The sequence below is a fragment of the Lampris incognitus genome, chromosome 13 (genome assembly GCF_029633865.1).
Source record: "Lampris incognitus isolate fLamInc1 chromosome 13, fLamInc1.hap2, whole genome shotgun sequence".
Lineage (NCBI taxonomy): Eukaryota > Metazoa > Chordata > Actinopteri > Lampriformes > Lampridae > Lampris > Lampris incognitus.
Window position 1 is genome coordinate 53,318,330 of NC_079223.1, and position 20,595 is coordinate 53,338,924.

General features: G+C 42.4%; 1 protein-coding gene across 1 annotated transcript in view; it reads left to right on the forward strand.

Moving 5' to 3' along the window:
• The window catches only part of kif11 (kinesin family member 11), a 121,259-nt gene that overhangs the window by 72,094 nt on the left and 28,570 nt on the right, over nt 1-20,595 (forward strand). Inside the window, exons 15-19 of the mRNA XM_056291835.1 lie at nt 532-646; nt 6,296-6,367; nt 6,757-6,892; nt 7,228-7,400; nt 18,610-18,735. Coding sequence (XP_056147810.1) covers nt 532-646; nt 6,296-6,367; nt 6,757-6,892; nt 7,228-7,400; nt 18,610-18,735 — 622 coding nt within the window. The remainder of the gene's footprint in view (nt 1-531; nt 647-6,295; nt 6,368-6,756; nt 6,893-7,227; nt 7,401-18,609; nt 18,736-20,595) is intronic.

Below are 20,595 nucleotides of genomic sequence, written 5' to 3' on the forward strand. Positions count from 1 at the left end.
CCGCCCAATGACTGCTGGGATAGGCACCAGCATCCCTGCGACCCTGAGAGAGCAGGATAAGCTGTTTGGATAATGGATGGATGGATGTGTGTGCCCACCAAAACTTTCTGTACCTTCAACAACAATGAGCCCTGGTTCACAGCAAAACTCTGGCAGCTTTATCAGGCCAAGAAGCCTGCAAGAGTGAAGATAGAACTGTCATTCCCCAGTCAAAATTTGAATTGGAGGTTCTCCGCAGTTTGGAGGTGCCCATGCCTCACAGGTTTTTTTTTTTTTTGGCACTTCATTGAAAACTGGGTATACAAAACATTTATTTTAATGAATTCTTACTGAAATTTAGTGAAAGTAGATGAATTACCTTTAGGAAACATCAGCTGTATAGCAGGGTTTATCATATATTAAGCCACCAAACCCACCTTTAATGTGTTGTTATACACATTATTGTAACGTGTGTTATATTCATAATAAAGTTTCTAGTCATATTGCTCAAAACTACATAGACAAAGATTTTAAACATACTGGAACTTTTAGGTTGGAGGAAACCCACCAAGACCTACAGCAGACCAAAAAGAGGCTAAAGGAGGAGGAGATCATCTGTTCTGAGCTGAGCTCCACTCAGAAGGCCCTCTACAACACTGCCGAAAAGGTGAGAAAGAGGATACCAACAGTACTTTCTAATTGGTATTCATATTTACCAAATTATGTTGCTCTTGTTCTAGTAAACTTGTAATTAATAAAAATACCAAACTTGATTGAACCGACAACCAAAAAATGCTCAGTATAGCTAGATTTATACAAGTATCAATCTATTTAAGTGTAATTGTCAGTGTGTGATGTATTGATGGTGATGCACACATGGGTGCTTGCTGACATACTTGCATGTACCTTTTGCATTTGTACTATGTGAAAAGTCACATTTATACACCAAGTTTCACAGGAATAGCTGAAAAATACCCGGAAATGCAATCTTCTTAACAAAAGAACAAAATAGAGCACAAGAGTCCAGAGTGTATCCCCAATTTTCTTTTGACCTATCATGTTTTCTCTTAACTTTTGGCCCACTCTGCTGCATTGGTTTTGAATTGATGTTATTCTAGTGCAGCAGGGGCTAACCATGTGCCATGGAGAGCCATGTGTATGCAGGTTTTCATTCCAATCCGACTCCACACCAGGTGATTTCACTGATAGTCTTCCTCTTTGATTGAAGGTTGCTAATCAGTGAAATCACCTGGTGTGGAGTCCGGCTGGAATGAAAACCTGCATACACATGCCTCTCCATGGCACATGGTTAGCCACCCCTGTTCTAATGGATATCTCTGCCTACTTAACCAGTCAATTGTGGTATGTTGCATAGCCCTATCGATGCGATGTTGAGTTTTTGGAGGTGCTCGCTACTGCATTGCCATAGGCCTTGGTTACCCTGAAACCCTTTTTCTGCAAAGTTTTGTTTAGGTTTACTTATGCGGAAGCTTTTCCCAGCCATATGAGGGTTTCATGAACTGAGACAGATTAGAAAGAAGGTGTTTAACTATTATGTTTTCTAATGTATTGATTAAATGTATACCAGCTATGGCTATGAAAAGTAATTGGTCGTGGGGAAATGTATTGATATATTTTCAGAATGTGTGTGTGTGTGTGTGGTGTTAGTGTAGATAGCGGGACCGAAAACTAAAGCACTTATGATCCTAATTCTTTTTGGAGGTGGTAGGTATTGTCTCAGAGTAAGGGAAAAATCCCAGAAAATTAAAATTATGCGTAATTATGCATAAATATGCAAAATGTGCATTTTTCTAAAAATGGCTAAAAACCACTTTTCTCGGCATTTCAGATGATTCTGAGCATCTTTGATTTTTGCACCTATATAAAAAAAAATTTCTGGGACTTAAATTTTTTTGGCATTATGCAAAATATATGCATTTTTGCAAAAATGCACTTATGATCCTAATTTTTTTTTTGGAGGTGGTAGGTATTGTTACAGAGAGGACCAGAAAAATAGCAGAAAATTAAAATATAATTATAATAATTATGCACAATTATGCAAAATATGCATTTTCTAAAAATGGCTAAAAACCACTTTTCTCGGCATTTCAGATTATTCTGAGCATTTGGGGGGAGGGAGTTGGAGTCGGGGGGGGTAAACCACTTTTCTCGGCATTTCAGATGATTCTGAGCATTTGGGGGAAGGGAGTTGGAGTGGGGGGGGTTTAGGGGCAGGGGGAAGGCGGTTAGCTGGCAGGATGAAGAGGAGGGAGATTTAGACGGGTGGATAACCAAACCGCTACATTGTAGCGGGGTTCTTCTAGTGTATTGATATTATCTTAAAGTTGTTTTGGCTATTTAGGCTTTATACAACATGTTAGCCACCCCGTGGACCCACCACGTTCAGTGATGAGCATTGGGATAGGGCCCAATGTAGGCTGGGCAGCAGACAAAGGCGGTTCTGAGGTGTGCCAACTTCCAGCATCGCAGACTGGTCCTTGGGCCGTGGAATGTCACCTCTCTGGTAGGAAAGGAGCCTGAGTTGGTGCGGGAGGTGGAGCGGTACCAACTAGATATAGTTGGGCTCACCTCCACACATAGCATGGGCTCTATTATTAAATTTCTGGAGGGGGGCTGGACTCTTTACTTTTCTGGAGTTGGCCAAGGTGACAGGCACCGGGTGGGTGGGGGACACTGACAAGTCCCCGGTTGAGGACCATCGTGTTGGAAGTTCTCCCCGGGGAATGAGAGGGTCACCTCGATATGAGTGTGAGTCACTGGGGGGAAGGCTCTGGCTGTTGTGTGTGCTTATGCACCGAATAGCAGTTTGGAGTATCCGGCCTTCTTTGAGTCTCTGGGTGGTGTCCTGGATAGGGTTCCACCTGGGGACTCTATACTTCTGCTGGGGGACTTCAACACTCATGTGGGCAATGATAGAGAAACCTGGAGGGGCATGATTGGGAGGAACGGCCTCCCCGATCGAAACCCAAGCGGTGCCTTGTTATTGGACTTCTGTGCGAGTCATGGATTGGCCATAACAAACACCATGTTTGAACATAAAGTAGTTCATAAGTGTACTTGGTACCAGAACACCTTAGGCCGAAGATCGATGATAGACTTTGTGGTTGTATCATCAGATTTGCAGCCGTATGTTTTTGACACTCAGGCGAAGAGAGGAGAAGAGTTGTCAACTGATCACCACCTGGTGGTGATTTGGATCAGATAGTGGGGAAGGCTGCCGGACAGACCTGGCAAACCCAAAAGTGTTATGAGGGTGAACTGGGAACATCTGGTGGAGCCCCCTGTCCGTGAGGTCTTGAACTCCCACCTCCGGAAGAAGTTCTTGTGTATCCCAAGGGAGGCTGGGGACATGGAGTCTGAGTGGGCCATGTTCAAAGCCTCTACTGCAGATGCGGCAAGTAGGAGCTGTGGTCATAGAGTCATTGGTGCCTGTCGAGGTGGCAACCTAAGAACCCGCTGGTGGACACCGGCAGTGAGGAAAGCCGTAAGGCTGAAGAAGGAGACCTTTCAAGCTTGGTTGGCCCAGAGGTCTCGTAAAACAGCAGACAGGTACCGAGAGGCCAGAAGGGCTTCGGCAGTCGAGAAAAAAAAAACTTGGGTGTGGGAGGAGTTCTGCGAGGCTATGGAGGAGGACTTTCGGTTGGCCTCAAGGAAGTTCTGGCAAATCTTCCGGTGACTCAGGAAGGGGAAGCAGGGCTTGACTCGGGCTGTGTTCAGCCAGGGAGGGGAACTGCTAACCTGTACTGGGAATGTTGTCGGGCGGTGGAAAGAACACTTTTGAGGAGCTCCTGATACTAACGGCTAACACGTCCTCAGTAGGGGAGGTAGATTCTTAAGACTCGGGGGAAGCCCCACCCTGGCAGAGCTCTCAGAGGTAGTTAAGAAGGAAATGACAGAAAAAACATTGCTAATCTAACAAAAGTAACAAGGCCTATAAAACCTGAAATGTAAAAAAAAGAACTGAAAATAAATATTGAAACAGTCCCAAACAATGACCAGAACTTAGAAACTACTAGAATGACGGTGACCGCCCACGGTTTTTTTAACTCTATATTCTGTCAAGATAAATACCCAATTGAGATACTAATGCATTACATACAGTGCATCCGGAAAGTACTCACACCCATTCACTTTCCCCACATTTTGTTATGTTACAGCCTTATTCCAAAATGGATTAAATTCCTTTTTTTTTCTCATCAATCTACATACAATACCCCATAATGACAAAGCGAAAAAGGTTTTGTAGAAATTTTTGCAAATTTATTAAAAATAAAAAACTGAAATATTGCATGTACATAAGTATTCACACCCTTTACTCAGTACTTGGTTGAGGCACCCTTGGCAGCAATTACAGCCTCAAGTCTTCTTGGGTATGAGCTGAGGTTCATCCTGTTTCCACTGATCATCCTTGAGATGTTTCTACATCTTGATTGGAGTCCACCTGTAGTAAATTCAATTGATTGGACATTATTTGGAAAGGCACACACCTGTCTATACAAGGTCCCACTGTTGGCAGTGCATGTCAGAGCAGAAACCAAGCCATGAAATCAAAGGAATCGTCTGTGGACCTCCGAGACAGGATTGTATCGAGGCACAGATCTGGGGAAGGGTACAAAAATATTTCTACAGCTTTGATGGTCCGGAAGAGCACATTGGTCTCCATCATTCGTAAATGGAAGAAGTTTGGATCCACCAGGACTCTTCCTAGAGCTGGCAGCCCAGCCAAACTGAGCAATCGGGGGCTGTCATGTGCTCATTAAAAGGCACATGACAGCCCGCTTGGAGTTTGCCAGAAAGCACCTAAAGGACTCTCGGACCATGAGAAACAAGATTCTCTGGTCTGATGAAACCAAGATTGAACTCTTTGGCCTGAATGCCAAACATCACACCAGGCACCTCTCTTCTCCTTGCTAATACCATCCCTACAGTGAAGCATGGTGGTGGCAGCATCATGCTGTGGGGATGTTTTTCAGCGGCAGGAACTGGGAGACTAGTCAGGATCGAGGGAAGATGAATGGAGCAAAGTACAGAGAGATCCTTGATGAAAACCTGCTCCAGAGCGCTCAGGACCTCAGACTGGGGCGAAGGTTTACCTTTCAACACGACAACGACCCTAAGCACACAGCCAAGACAACGAAAAAGTGGCTTCGGGGTAAGTCTGTGAATGTCCTTGAGTGGCCCAGCCAGAACCCAGACTTGAATCCCATTGAACATCTCTGGAAAGACCTGAAAATAGATGCGCAGCGACGCTCCCCATCTAACCTTACAGAGCTCGAGAGGATCTGCAGAGAAGAATGGGAGAAATACCCCAAATATAGGTGTGCCAAGCTTATAGCTTCATACTCAAGAAGTATTGAGGCTGTAATCGCAGCCAAGGGTGCCTCAACCAAGTACTGAGTAAAGGGTGTGAATACTTATGTACATGCAATATTTCAGTTTTTTATTTTTAATAAATTTGCGAAAATTTCTACAAAACCTTTTCCGCTTTGTCATTGTGGGGTATTGTATGTAGATTGATGAGAGAGAAAAAAAGGAATTTAATCCACTTTGGAATAAGGCTGTAACATAACAAAATGTGGGGAAAGTGAAGGGGTGTGAATACTTTCCGGATGCAATGTATGTTAGTATATCTGTTAAAAAATAACTGACACCAAAATTAACATTTTAGCAACTTTAATACTAGTTTTCAAACAGTTAAAAATGGCGGCTGACCAACACCTGTAAATACTGCAATGCATCGGTGATAGTCATGGTGCGTCTGTAACCAGACATGTTGGAAATAATCAAAAATCAAGTTTAGACTATTTCTCTGCACTGGAGAACGCTAGTGTGTTTCTAGGACAGAGCGATAAACGTCACAAAGGAAATGATGCAACCAACACACGTCATAAATAGTGACATGACGCACACGATCACGCGCAAATTATGAGACGGTTATGTTGACCACTCATGGTCGTTTTAGGTAGATCTTGTAACTTCTTTTTTTTGTATGTGTGTAGTCGATCTAAAACTCATTTCAATGCAAATATGTGCAGTTTTAAGAGCATCCAGGGAGCGGCAGGTCTGTATCTTTTTCTTTTTTTTTTTCACAAAGTTATTACATTTTTGAAAATTCAAAATAGTCATAATGACCGTCATGGTCATTCTAATGTTAATAAGATCACGTACGGGATTTTTTTAATTGGAAAACTGAATCATGTAGATGTGTTGTGTAATTTTCCGTGCTGCTCTGGTAGATGTTTTTGCAGATGTGTATTATAATTTTCCAGACTGATCTGGTGTTTACCTCCCCTAGCTGCTCAACACAGTGGATGCCAGCACCAGTGATGTCTCAGGCCTCCATGAAAAGCTTGCAAGGAAGACAAAGGTGACTTTGGTTGTGTCTTTTTCAGGTTTAATTTCAGGGGCGTTGTGTTTTTGTGTTGCCAGTAATATTGGAATCAGTAATCTGCTTCTCTTAATACCACAAATGGAAATTACAGAACAACAAAGATCCTTGCCATCACCATTGCAATTTAATTCTTTGGTCTGCTTAGTCATTAGTTAGGTTAGGTTCGAAAGGAATCGTAAGGCCAACAATGAAGTCCTTGGATCATATCATTCTCTATTTATGTATTACATATAGAGATATTTATTATTCATAGATGCATAATGATACATTGATTCTGGTTGTTAGGTTTTGTGCGTTATTTTAAGGAATATCCCATCAAGAGCCAAATGAAAAATAGGTAAACTGGACTTTGGTTTTATTTACAGGTGGAGAATCACAATATGCAAATCCAGCAGAGCTTTGCCCAGCGGATGGATGAGGCATTCAAGACCATGCAGCACTCCATCCAGCAGCAAGGGGTCATGCATCATAACATGATCAACACCTACTCAATGTCCATAGGTACGCGAAGGCTGCCAAGGAAAAATGTTCCCTAGGGCACTATGTGGGAGGTGGAAATATGATTGCTGGTCTAGAGAGGTGGGAAGGTGAAATTCTTTCGACAGGGAATCTTTAAAAGAGAATATTAAGTTGGACTACATGATGTCATTAGTAAGTCATAAGTAAGTAATAATGCCATTCATATTCATGGGATTATGTTTTGCGTATGACACTTACCATTTTCTGACCAGAATTGTGGCCAAATTGTCCAACAATAATTGCATTGCAAGAATATGTAATTTTTTTCTGTTCCTAAAACCTAACAATCTCCTCTTCCTAATTCCTCCCTTCTTTAGATGGCGTCCTTGTGAGTAATGAAGCAGCATGGAAAGGGGCTCAGACAACAGTCGAATCTCTTGTGGACGGAGTTAGACAGCTGGTTGCTGAGGGCGTGGCTAGTTTCCAGGCCAAAGTCCAGCAACAGGAAGCACTAAGTCAGCAGAACAGAGAAAGCCTTCTGAAGCTGCTGGTGAGAATTGGGCATGAGCTCTGAAATTTACTACGTTCCCTTTTCTGATAAATAAAAGCACTTACCAGCAGCTGAACAACGAAAGATGTATTCCCGTGCCTAACAGCGGTTCGGGTTTGCATGTGGTTCAGAATTTTGCTGTAGGTCTTTTCTGTTAGGTAATATGTTGTTGGTGCTTATACATCAGTTACTACATTACCCCACCAGTTATTTTTATAGGACACACACATCTGTGACATGGTCATTGTTGTGAGCCTGTGGCAACACTGTTTGGAGTTGTAAGTAATCATATTTTAAACTTTCAGACAAGTTTTAGTTGAGTGAACTAACATTGGTAGCAGAGGTTGTTGATTAATAGTAACTACATAGTGCCCCCTAAGTTCGACAAGAAAAAGTCGTATGAAAGCTGGAAAAATGAAGTTGAAATACAGATGCCTGTTACTGACCTGGAAAAGAAGAGAACATTAGCAGTTACTTTATTGCTAAGTGGAAGAGTGAGGGAAACTGCATTTGAAATATCCACTGAGGACCTGAACAAGGATAACTGGATGACTACGTTGACTAAGGAACTTGATAAAGTTTTTATGAGAGAAGGACTATGCATATGAAACATTCTGAGTTTGACTTTCTATTTCGAGAAAACAACATCTCCATGGTGGATTATCTTGTGGACTTTGAACAAATATACAACAAAATCTGTAAATTCAACGTGATTCTTCTGGGCACCATTTTGGCTTATAAGCCACTGGGCACAGCCGGTCTTGATATGAAAGACAAACAACTTGCACTGACTGATCAACACATAGATTACAACACATAGATTTTTGATATGAAGTATTGCATTGATACTTAAGCACAGAAGAGTATTTGGAGAAAAGACTTAACAGAACTGGGGCAGTGATTCACGTGAGTTGGAATGCTGCGTACATGCCCAAAACAAAACAATTAGAGCACCTCTCGCTGGCAGACATTTGATGAATTTGTGCGGAAGATGAACGAAGTGTGGTGTATGTCAAAACACATACCACTGGGTCAAGGACTTCACACTCAAAAATGACCATGTAAAGATAGCAGGTGACAATTAAAGTACTGAAGAAATGGATGAATGTAACTAAACACTATTTTCAAAGGGCTGCATGTCTGATATTGAAATATGCATGGTTTTGAGGCTCCAGTATCAGCTCTGATTGACACTTCGTGCACAACAAGAGTCTGTTGTGAAAAATGGCTGGATAGATATATGAAAGGTCTTTATGAGAGAAAGGTAAAAAAGATGGAAAACCGAGAGTAGCAAGGCTTCCAATTTTGGAAATGGGCAAGTTCATTTCACCAGCAGAGTGAAGATCTCAGCTACGATAGGCAAGACTGATGTGATGTCATCAGACATTCCTTTACCATTGAGGAAAGCTTCACTGAAGGAGCAATGTTGGACATTGCAGGAACAATTTTGGACATTGAGAATGATGATGCAAAAATGTTTAAGCATCAGTAGCTCTAGAGCTAACCTCAGGACATTATTTTGTGAACATGTTAGACAGCGACTGCCGAAAATATGAATGATGAACAAAAGCACAAGGGCTTGGTTAAACCTCACAAGCAGTTTAGACATGCGTCAGTTGATAAACTCAAGAAGCTACTGATTAGCATGGCAATGTCGACGAAACATACACTACTATTCTGGAAGAGGTAGTACGTCAATGTGTGGAATGGCAAACCAAAGCCCAAGCCCGCTGTTAGCCTGCCAACGGCTTCTAAGGCTGGACCCGAGTATTATTTGTTCGTTGGGTAGGTATTCAGTTTCAATTTTGGGGTTCGTAGTTTTTTTTTTTTTTTTATTTTGCTAAATGTTGGCTATCAATAAAGGCAAACTGCAGAATACATTTGCAAGCCCATTCTTGTACGAAATTTATACTTTTTAATTGCAATGTTAAAATGTGGAAATCTAAACTGTCTCAGCTGCGGTGCCTGACATCCCTCTCACTCAGCAGTGACGTCACGCTTCAGGTCACCTTGGCCGTTAAAGGGAAGACAAAATGCTGAAGACCTCAGCTGTGTAGCGACACCTTAAATTGAGCAATGACAAGGCAGTGTCCCAAATATGCAATGTGAAACTGGCCTACCACGGTGGCACAACAAGCATGATAAATGCTGTAAGTAGTAAACTATTCTTATACGGTGTAAAAAACCAAGACTATACTAGCTAGCAAACTTAGCTTAGCTCATGTCTGTTTTCCAGTCGCCGTTATCAAGCTGCTTTTATCCGCCGTTTAAACAATAATGTTACACATGATAAAAACGTGCACTTACTTTGCTTGGAAAATAGTTTCAACTGATCCGAATAGTTAAAATAAAACATAAGAAGTAATGTGGGAACATCTGGGGATAAGGCAATCATTGGCCTAAAAAAGCCTAATATAATTTGTCCGTAGGTGCATCCCCAGGCATTGCAGCCGTCAAAAACCTTAACCACCCCAAAACTACACAGCAGATCATACAGTTCAAAAAACCAGTAACGGAGAAAAGAGAGACATAACAGATGCCATTGTAGTTCATTGCTACAGTGTTTTAGTCGAGTCACTAAACCTCGAGTCCGAGTTGAGTCTCGAGTCCCTAGGGTTCAAGTCCGAGTCGAGTCCGAGTCAAGTCCCCATTACCCGAGTCATCAAGGTTGAGTCTGAGTCGAGTTCCAAGCTGAGACGGAATATTTTCCCACATTTTAACAGTGCAATTAAAAAGTATACATATAGTACATGATTGTGCCTACAAAATGTGTTTCTGCAGTTCACCTTTATTGATAGCCTACATTTAGCAAAAAAAAGAAAATACGAAAACAAATATCCGAATCCCAAAATTGAAAACAGAATACCTACCAACAAATGAATATCCGGATAGCCGAATATTCGAGTCCAGCCCTAGTACAGTTGGGAATCATCTGCATAATTATGGTAATTTATTGTGTTTCTGTATAACAAATGCGAGTGAGAGCATATAGTCCATGGGCCAGAGCCCAAAATTTCCTATTTCGGTACACTCAAGGTGGCAAAACTTACTTATAATTTTTGAAAGGATCCATGTCTGTAGATGATATTTTGGTATGATAACCATTCCTGAGTGGCAGCTGTATCACAGTTATCAGCCCATGAAGTTAACCACCCCCTAAAGTAAATTGCATTTTAGACGCTGGTGCATATCCTGGTTTAGCCTCATGGTCAGGACATTTTTCAATGTTCTATAATATTGTCTTTGGTATCATTTTAAAGGGGACCTTCTTAGCTTTCATTCAAGCCCTGTTGTGGATATTTCTCACAAATATAGAGGTCACTTGAGCTCTTCAACCCGTCAATAACACACATCTTTCTGCAATGTTCGCCTAAACTATATACTTTCTTTTAGCCCTGTGGCATCTAGGAATATCAGGGACACAAAACACAAAAACTGGAATACTCACAGGACTGTAAAGATTCAGGAAATGTATAATATACCCATACTATTTCATTGTGTGAGGTGATTGTGAACCTTAAATTAGAAGGGCATTATTACTAAGAAACTAACTAGACCAAAGCCAGTTAGTCCATGGGTCAGACCAGATATCGATATCACCCAAGGTGACACAACTTCACTGGTGCCATTTTATTTGGTACACTAACAGAAGTAAAATAATACATGATAACCTTTCCAAATGAGCAGCTATTTCATTTTTCTTTCAGGAAACCCGTTTCTGTGCCTCTCACGATTGTGTATTCGCCCAGATTTTTACAAATATAGCATTTCAACACCCCTGGTACTGATTAGCCTAGCTTAAACTCTGGGACAGTTCTTAGTTGGCCAACAACCAAGGATAACCAGTACTGTGTACTTCCATTCATTGTGCTAAGCTAGGCTAACGTGCAGCCAGATAGCTTTCTACTAAACACATATAGAGGAAACTGGTATCTATCTTCTTGTCTCACTCTGGAGAAGATTGTAAGCTAATTTCCCATAATGTTAGCATGTTCTTTTAATGTATATGTTAATATGATTAGTTAAAGTGGCTACGAGGAACTTTCATCTTGTGTTGATTTTAGCGGCCTCATGTGGACAAAATACAGCTGTTGCATAGCAACTAGGTAATGTATCTATTTGTGGCTATGTAAGATAAATAATGGTAATATGACGCTGGTGAAGCAAAGTAAACTTTGTTTTAGTAGTGTTCATACACCTAAGTTACATGTATTTGTTTGTATGTGGCAGGTGAAAACTGACTGAATATGGCCACTGGTGAACAAGCAAGTTTTTACCCAATACCAAAGCGCCCACGGGTGGAGTGCATTATCCACTGTTCTGATGATACAGATAAGCTGGTTTCACTACAAAGTGTCGACTCATGGAGAACTCTGCTCAGGGCAGCTCAGATACGAAATCATGCACCAGTTTTGAAACTGGCAGAAGACATTCCTGAGGGACAGATTCCAGCAATCTACTACCACAGAAAGTGTCGCAGTATCTTCACTATGAAGCAAATTCTTGATGGCCTCCTTGCAAAAGAAAAGAAAAGTTGTGTCTCTGCTGAAGAGAAACAATCTAAGAGAGTAGCTCGACATGCTCCAAGTACATCTAGGACTTATGATGCAGAGTGCATATTTTGTCAGAAAAACAGCAAATATTCCAAGAGACAGAATACGAGAGAAGTACTGGTGCAGTGTCGAGAACTGCGAGCTGATGCAAAGATCAGGAGTGCAGCCACAAAGAAAAGGGACAGCAGAATCCTTGCCATTGTGAGTAGAGACCTTGTAGCAGCTGAAGGGCACTACCACAGGTCATGCTATAGACTTTACACCAAAGAAGAGGTTTCCAAAGGAGAGGTTGCCAGCAATGAAGATGATGATGCTGCAGCCCAGTATGAAGCTGCTGTGAATAAGGCATACAATGAGCTGTTCCTCTTCATCAGGATGGAGCTTTTTGGCAATCCTCAAGTGATGACAATGACTGATCTCTCTTCTAGACTGGTAGCTTCAATGAACTCCCAAGGCATTGCCCAAGTCAAGGAATCAACCAAGAAGCACATAAGGCGAAACCTGGAGAGTGAGTTTGCTGGAGCCTTGCAGATATTCCCTGATGAGAAAGGAAAATTCCTCCTCTATCCCGATAACTTGTCCATGAGGGAACTTGCCAAAGAAAATCAGTCTCTCAAAAGGGAGCTGCAGACCCTGAAAAGTGTCAGTGCACAAGATGTTATAGCCAAAGCAGCCATCAAATTGAGAGCAGACATTAAAAGTCAAGATGTTCCTCAAACCTGGCCGCCTGAAGTCAAACCAGAAGCAGAATGTCCTACCATTCCAGAGTCGCTCATTATCTTCCTGTACTCTCTACTCACAGGCTCAAATGATCCTGATCATGCATCCCAGAGAGTGCAGTGCCTTCTGCAGTCATTTGGCCATGACATAGTATATGCAGTGACATGTGGAAATACCAAGCCTTCCAAGCACATTGTTCTGCCATTCAGTGTCAAATCGTTGACAGGAAATGTAGAGTTGATAAATATCCTCAACCGACTTGGTCACAGTGTGTCCTATTCACAGATGGAAGAGATCAACACTGCCCAGTGTCTCCAGAAACTCTCATCATCAGGGAGTGGCATTGCCCTTCCAGCTAACATCCATCCTGGCATATTCACAACTTTAGCCTGGGACAATATCGACCGTCTTGAAGAAACTGTCAGTGGTGAGGGAACATCTCACAGAGTCAATGGGATTGCTGTGCAAGCAAAGCCAGTCAACCCACTTCCTGTCCAACCCATGCCCACTGTTCCCAAAACAAAGAAGAGAAGCATTGATGGACCCCCACCAATGTTACCAACTTACAATGCTGGACAACGGGTAGGGCCACCACAAAGCAAAAAGTCAGATGCCGATACTGCAGCCAATACTAAGCTTGCCAGAGAGAAAAACCTTCTTTGGGTCCTAGCACGCATGTCACAACAAGAAGAACAGTCAGTCAGCAGCTGGACAGGCTTCAACATCCTGACTCGAGGAGAGATGACGGTCATCCCCGACAATATAGGCTATCTGCCTACCATCAATGCTCCAGCGACACAAATGTCTACTGTCAACGAGGTGCTTAACCAGTCACTGAGCATCATGCAGTGCTTAGGCCTGAGGAAGATTGTCTGTGTCTTTGACCAAGCCCTGTATGCGAAGGCTGTCGAGATCACATGGAAACACCATGACAAGTTCCATGATATCATCGTTAGGCTTGGGGTATTCCACACCATCTGCACACTGCTGGCAATAATAGGAAAGCGTTTCCAAGATGCTGGACTCAAAGACCTCTGCATTGAGTCTGGCATGATTGCAGAAGGCTCAATTGCTGGTGTTATGGATGGCCGCAAGTACAATAGGGCAGTGCGACTACACAAGCTCCTGTATGAGGCTCTCATGCGACTGACCTTGAATGGTTTCCTGTCCTGGTTGGAAGAAACTCACAGGAATGACATGGTTCACCTGAATGAGACACTGAAGACCATTGACAGCCTTGGGAAAGAAGTCTCACAACATGCTTTGGGGGAGGTCCTCGAGAACAGCTCTTGTACACGCATCATGGATCTATTTGAAGTCTACCATGAGTTTTTTAGAGGTGGAAACGGCAGCCTCTCGAACTTCTGGATGTCCTATTTGGACATGGTTGAAATCTTGTTGGGGCTCGTCCGAGCATCCAGAGAGGGAGACTGGATGCTACACTTGGCTAGCATTCGAGCAATGATCCCATGGTGCTTTGCTTATGACAGGATGAATTATGCACGCTACCTCCCCTACTACTACGCCCAGATGTCTGAGCTGCCCATCACACACCCAGATGTGTACACAGAATTCATGGAAGGAGGCTTCTCAGTCCAACTGGGCTCCACCAATCCCTTTGGCCGAATCCCTGTTGACCAAGCTATAGAAGAAACGGTGAACAGAGACACCCAAACAGCTGGAGGGACAAAGGGATTCAGCTTGAAGCCAGGAGCTGTGACCAAATATTATCTCACAGCTGAGTATAGAAGCAGGTGCAAATGGTCTCATCCAGATCTACAGAGTCCAAGGATCAAGAGAGATGAAGCAGATGTCCAGTCTCTCATGGACCTTATGGAGAATAACTGGCTCAATCCTATGTCCCCTGATGAGATTGATTTGGTTAGCCTCTCCACTGGCAACATGGCTCCACCTGATGTGACCATAGATCTCTTGAGAGCTCTTGAGAAAGGAGAAGAGGCCTACCAAGCATTCCAGCAAACAAGGTTAGATGCAGACCCACCACCTGTGAAATTCCATGACAAGATGACCAAGCAAAGTCTGAAAACATTCTCCAATGTCAGCACAAAACAAGCTCATGGAAAGAAAGCACAGGATGTGGTTCTGAAGGCAGATAGAAACCTTTTCAGTCACATGATCCTGGTGGCTGAAAGCAGGAAGGTGAATCTGAAGGATGTCCTTGCCTACCCATTGGGCCCACTACCATGGGCACTGGCAAATGCTGATGGGTCCTTACGAAAAACAAACAAGGCTGCACTTGCCAGAGAGCTTGAAAAGAATGTATCTCCTGCAGAAGACATCCCAATCCCATCTACTTCCATCATTGATGGGATGAGCCTGGTCCAAAAAATGAATGGCAACAACAAAACCTTTGCACAGGTGGCAGAGTCAGCCTTGACCCAGGTCCTCCATGAGGGAGCACAGAGTGGGAGGATTGATGTTGTTTTTGATGTCTATCACCAGACTTCGATCAAAGATGCTGAACGACAGAACCGGGGTGGAGACATCACTCTCCAGTACAAGAATCTTGCAGGGGGACACCACGTCCAGCAGTGGAGAAAATTTCTGTGCAGTTCCTCCAACAAGACCAGTCTCATCAAGTTTCTGGTGGAAGAGTGGAAACTCCCACGATACAGAGCTATGCTGCATGGCAAGGTGTTGTACATGACCTGTGAGGAAACCTGCTACAAGTTGACAGAAGATGGGTGTGAGGAAGCAGCAGAACTGCACTCCACACATGAAGAAGCTGACACCCGTCTGCTCCTGCATGCATTGCATGCAGCAAATGCGGGCTCAAAGTCAGTTATCATCACAGCTGAGGACACTGATGTCATGGTGCTTTGTCTTGGCTTCCAGAAGGACATCACCTGTCCCATCTACCAGAAGTGTGGGACTCAGAACCGCACACGGTTTGTCGACATCACCAAACTGGCAAGTTCACTTGGCGACAGCATCTGTGACAGCCTAATTGGCTTACATGCCTTCACAGGCTGCGACACTGTCAGTGCATTCGCTGGTCGAGGGAAGCTGAATGCCCTGACGATAGTGAGAAAGCACACTTCCTGCCAAGAGACTTTTAGTCAACTGGGACAGACATGGAATGTGAGTGATGAGCTGTTCCAGAAAATTGAGCAGTTCACCTGTCGGATGTATGTTGCTAATAGCAGCACTGCTGAGGTGAACAAACTGCGTTACCAGCTCTTCTGCACCAAAAGGGGAGAGGTTGAGTCCAGCCAGCTGCCACCATGTAGAGACTGTCTCTTTATGCATGTTCAACGAGCCAACTATCAGGCAGCAATATGGAAGTGCTGTCTGCAGGCTAACCCTGTGGTGCCAAGCCCTACTGAGTATGGATGGACAGACGATGAAGGCAAGCTGGCCATTTACTGGATGCGCTCCCCACCTGCACCAGATGTGGTCTTGGAAATGCTAACATGCAAGTGTGTGCATTCATGCAAAATGCCAAGCTGCATGTGCCTGTCAAATGGACTTCCATGCACAGACATGTGCAGGTTACAGACCTGCAGTAACCAAAAACAGCAGGATGGTCCAGAACTGGACTTTGAACTTGGGGAGTCAGATGATGAGAGAAACGAGCAGTTTGATGAATGACAGTGTGATGACTCTGATGGTATTACTGTGGTAGTAGTCTATTGATGCACAGGATGTTGATTCTGGACTTGGTTACCCAGAGCTTGATAACAATAATGTAACCATATTCACATATACCCATTACCCTACCCATTACCATTACATATACCCACTAATGATATGGGATTACATGTATCATTGACTAAGTATATGTAAATGTCAATGTTGTTTAAAATATTAAAATAGTTCATTACCTCACTATGGTATTCCTTTTTATCATGTATTTTGATTGTGTATTTAAACAAATGTATAGAGACCAGTTTGTGACCTAACTGGCTTTGGTCTAGTTCTCATTTAAGGCTCACAATCACCACACACAATGAAATAGTATGGGTATATTATACATTTTCTGAATCTTTACAGTCCTATGAGTATTCCAGTTTTTGTGTTTTGTGTCCCTGATATTCCTAGATGCCACAGGGCTAAAAGAAAGTATATAGTTTAGGCGAACATTGCAGAAAGATGTGTGTTATTGAAGAGCTCAAGTGACCTCTATATTTGTGAGAAATATCCACAACAGGGCTTGAATGAAAGCTAAGAAGGTCCCCTTTAAAATGATACCAAAGACAATATTATAGAACATTGAAAAATGTCCTGACCATGAGGCTAAACCAGGATATGCACCAGCGTCTAAAATGCAATTTAGTTTAGCGGGTGGTTAACTTCATGAGCTGATAACTGTGATACAGCTGCCACTCAGGAATGGTTATCATACCAAAATATCATCTACAGACATGGATCCTTTCAAAAATTATAAGTAAGTTTTGCCACCTTGAGTCTACCGAAATATCGTCTGGCCCATGGACTAATATAGAGATTAAATAGTAATCGTTTTAAGAATTGAACCTTGGGGTACCACACATAATATCCACTTTGTCTGAGGCAAAGTTTCCAACGGACACAAAGAACTTCCTGTCCTGTAGGTAGGTTCTAAACCAGTTCAGAACTGGGCCAGATAGGCCAACCCATTTTTCTAGTCTCTCTACTAAAATGTCACGGTCATATGCAGATCGTTTGACAGCTTTCTGTGCTTTGGTGAGTTCGAAAACCTGATTGATAAGGTTATTTGATATTAAACAGTTATTAAGCTTAGAATAAACTTTTTTCAAGTATCTTGCTGCGGAATTTTAAATTGGAGATGGGCCTATAGTTGGCAATAACTGTCACATCAAGTTTGTTCTTCTTCAGAAGTGGTTTAATGACTGCTGTTTTAAGTGCTGCAGGAAATATACCAGAGCTTCTTACTTATTGAAATAAGTACATCTTAGTGGTGGGCAGCAACCCCATAGCATTATGCTGCTGCCACCATGCTTCACTGTAGGGAGGGTGTTTTTTAGGGCATGAGCAGTGTTAGGTTTGCACCACACATAATGCTTTGAGTTTTGGCCAAAAGCTCTACTTTCGTCTCGTCTTGTCTGACCACAAAACTTTTACCCACATCCTAACTGGGTCTCTCTCAAGCTTGATAGCCAACTCTAAACGTGCATAGTTTTGAGCAACGGCTTCTTTCTTGCCACCCTCCCATACAGGCCAGATTTATGGAGAGCTCGTGATATGGTTGACTCATGCACATTTACTCCAGTTTCAGCCACTCACCTCTGGAGCTCCTTCAAAGTGATTGCAGGATCATGCATGGCTTTCCTCACCAGCCCACGTCTTGCTCAGACACTTAGCTTTGAGGGATGGCCTGTCCTACAAAGCGTCTGGGTGGTGTGATACAGCTTCCGCTTTCTGACAATGGATCCAATAGTGTTCCGTGGGACATCAAAACACTTGGATATTGTTTTGTATCCGTTTCCCGCCTTCTGCATTTTAATCACTTTGTCTCTTACTTCAATATTCTGCTCCTTTGTCTTTATTTTCTGATGGAGTTCATGCCCGGCTAATGAACTTTACACAGAGTGCGTTTTATACCCATAAACCAGACCATTACTTTTAACATCTTACAGGTGCACACTGATTATGTCCAGTTGTGTTTACCTGAGTTTGTTTTAGAAATAATTTGTCATTTGTGTAAACTTGGAGCTTTCAGAGCACATGGGGTTGAATACTTATGCAATCACTATATTTTAGTTTTTAATTTATTAATAAAAAGTCAGTTAAACATAACTTAGTTTGGCTTTGAGAGCATGCTGTTAGAGCTTATGGCTTCACAACAATACTCTTGTTCAGGAACAGATGTGTGAGTCTTTTATAATCCAAAAATTGTGTTAGGGAAAGAGCTTGGTTATGAATTTTAAATTGTTGCCCGGTTTTCAAACTTACTTGTGTTTTGTGTGTTGAAGGAGGACCATGGACATGACATGGAAGATGCTCTGGTGACTCGGACATTAAAAAGCCTGTCTGCTATTGGAGAGCTGAATGGTCTGCTGAGGTCTACAGTCCAGACACAGCGAGCCCTGGCTGACAAGGTATCTCTGTCCTTACATTCAACATGTGATTTTTATTTTCAAACTCAGTCTTTTACAAATAGAAAATGTAACTTCAAATGTAAATTTCAAGTTAAGGACAACATATTGGGCATAATCCTGAATTTTTCTGTGAAATTTGTAATTGTGCTGTTAGTAATGGATATATCAGAAATAACTTTATTCATCCCCGAGGGGAAATAGCGTAATACTCATATTAATACTCATACTCATCACTAAATCTAGTGGTTTAAATCTACATTTAAATTTAGATCTCAAATTTAAATGTAGAAATACTCATATTAATCGCTTCATTCTGCAATTTCTTTGTTCATTCTTCACTCAACTACTTCCTCCGCTAAGTTGGCTGCCTACCTCTCACCATGACCTGCTTTGAGGCAAAACACTGAGTGTTGGCCTTTATCCATGCTGACATCTGTTTAGTACAAAGAAAATGTTTACCATACCTTCTTATGTGTTCATTATTTTATTGAAACACATGAGCAAGGCATAACTGAATGCTCGGCTACATCAATGTTAAATATAAAGAAGCTAATTGTGTCAACACTGACTCATGGATCAGAGAGGGTACTTGGCATGGATCAGGGAGGGTACTGGGCATGGCTCAGACAGGGTACTGGGCATGGATCAGAGAGGGTACTCGGCATGGATCAGAGAGGGTACTTGGCATTGCTCTTTTCTTCTGCTGTCTCAACTTTCTCACTTCATGAATACTGACTGTGTTGATATTGCAGCCCTTTGCAGTGAGTTTCAGAATCAGAATACTCTATTCATCCCTGAGGGGAAATTGGGTGAAATTCATTGAGGAAGTTGCTGTTCTAATGACAAATATATATAGTGCAGCACTACCTGCCAGTCTTCAGTTGACATGATGGCACTAAGTTTATAACCAGCTAAAGCTCAATTCTTACTCTGGTGCCAAGCTGATGTGAAGTCAGGGCAAGTGGGTCATGGGATTTCACTGATAGGTTAAAGTTACACTGGCAGCATTCATAAAATTGTTTGATTAATTTTGTTTAAAAGCTGAGTTTCAGAGACAGTTTTGTGAGCTTTTCATTTTCAGTCATTCACATGAATCAGCCTATATTATAGGCTGATTCATGTGAATTATCAGCTATGATGATGATATCCCCATGGGACATTGTGCGCGTGGTGTGCACGGCGAGACTGTTATATATATGTTATGTTCTTTACTGTTTAGCTCTGTTGACAGCTGGTGTTTGCTAATGGCATGAAACAGGCTCACATGTCCATTAAAGAATTACTTGAATCACTGGACAGCAGCAAAGCAAAAAAAAATTTTTTTACTCAAGCCATCGCCTGAGTAATTTTGTGGAGCAGTTTTGAATGTTGTTTATATGGAGGTAATACTCTCAAACATTTCGGTCAGTGATTCCTGCGGGGTGGTGTTTGACCTACCTAATACACTGATGGTCAGGGTATTAGCCATGCAAATTGTCGTACATGGCCCCATGATGCTTTCTTAAATGCTGGAGCAGGTTGTAAGTGTTACCCCATGTTGTACGGTAGCAAGGCACGTTCTGAACAATACCTGACTCTGCAGCATCTTCTTCCTTAAATCCAAAATAAAACCAACATACTGCTCCTCTTTGACACTAAAGTCACCTCTTCAATGTTTGGTTCTGCCGAGGCCATTTTCACAAGATAGTAACGTTACCGCTGGAATCAAAGCGTAGCGTGGCAAATTCTTTTCTAAATTTACTTCTCTCGCATGTCACATGAGCGTAGGGTAGCGTGTGTGTATGTGAACTCCACATGACCAGGTGTTTCCGACCCTCTGATTGGTTAGATTGTGTAACATTAAAAAATACTCTTTTTTTT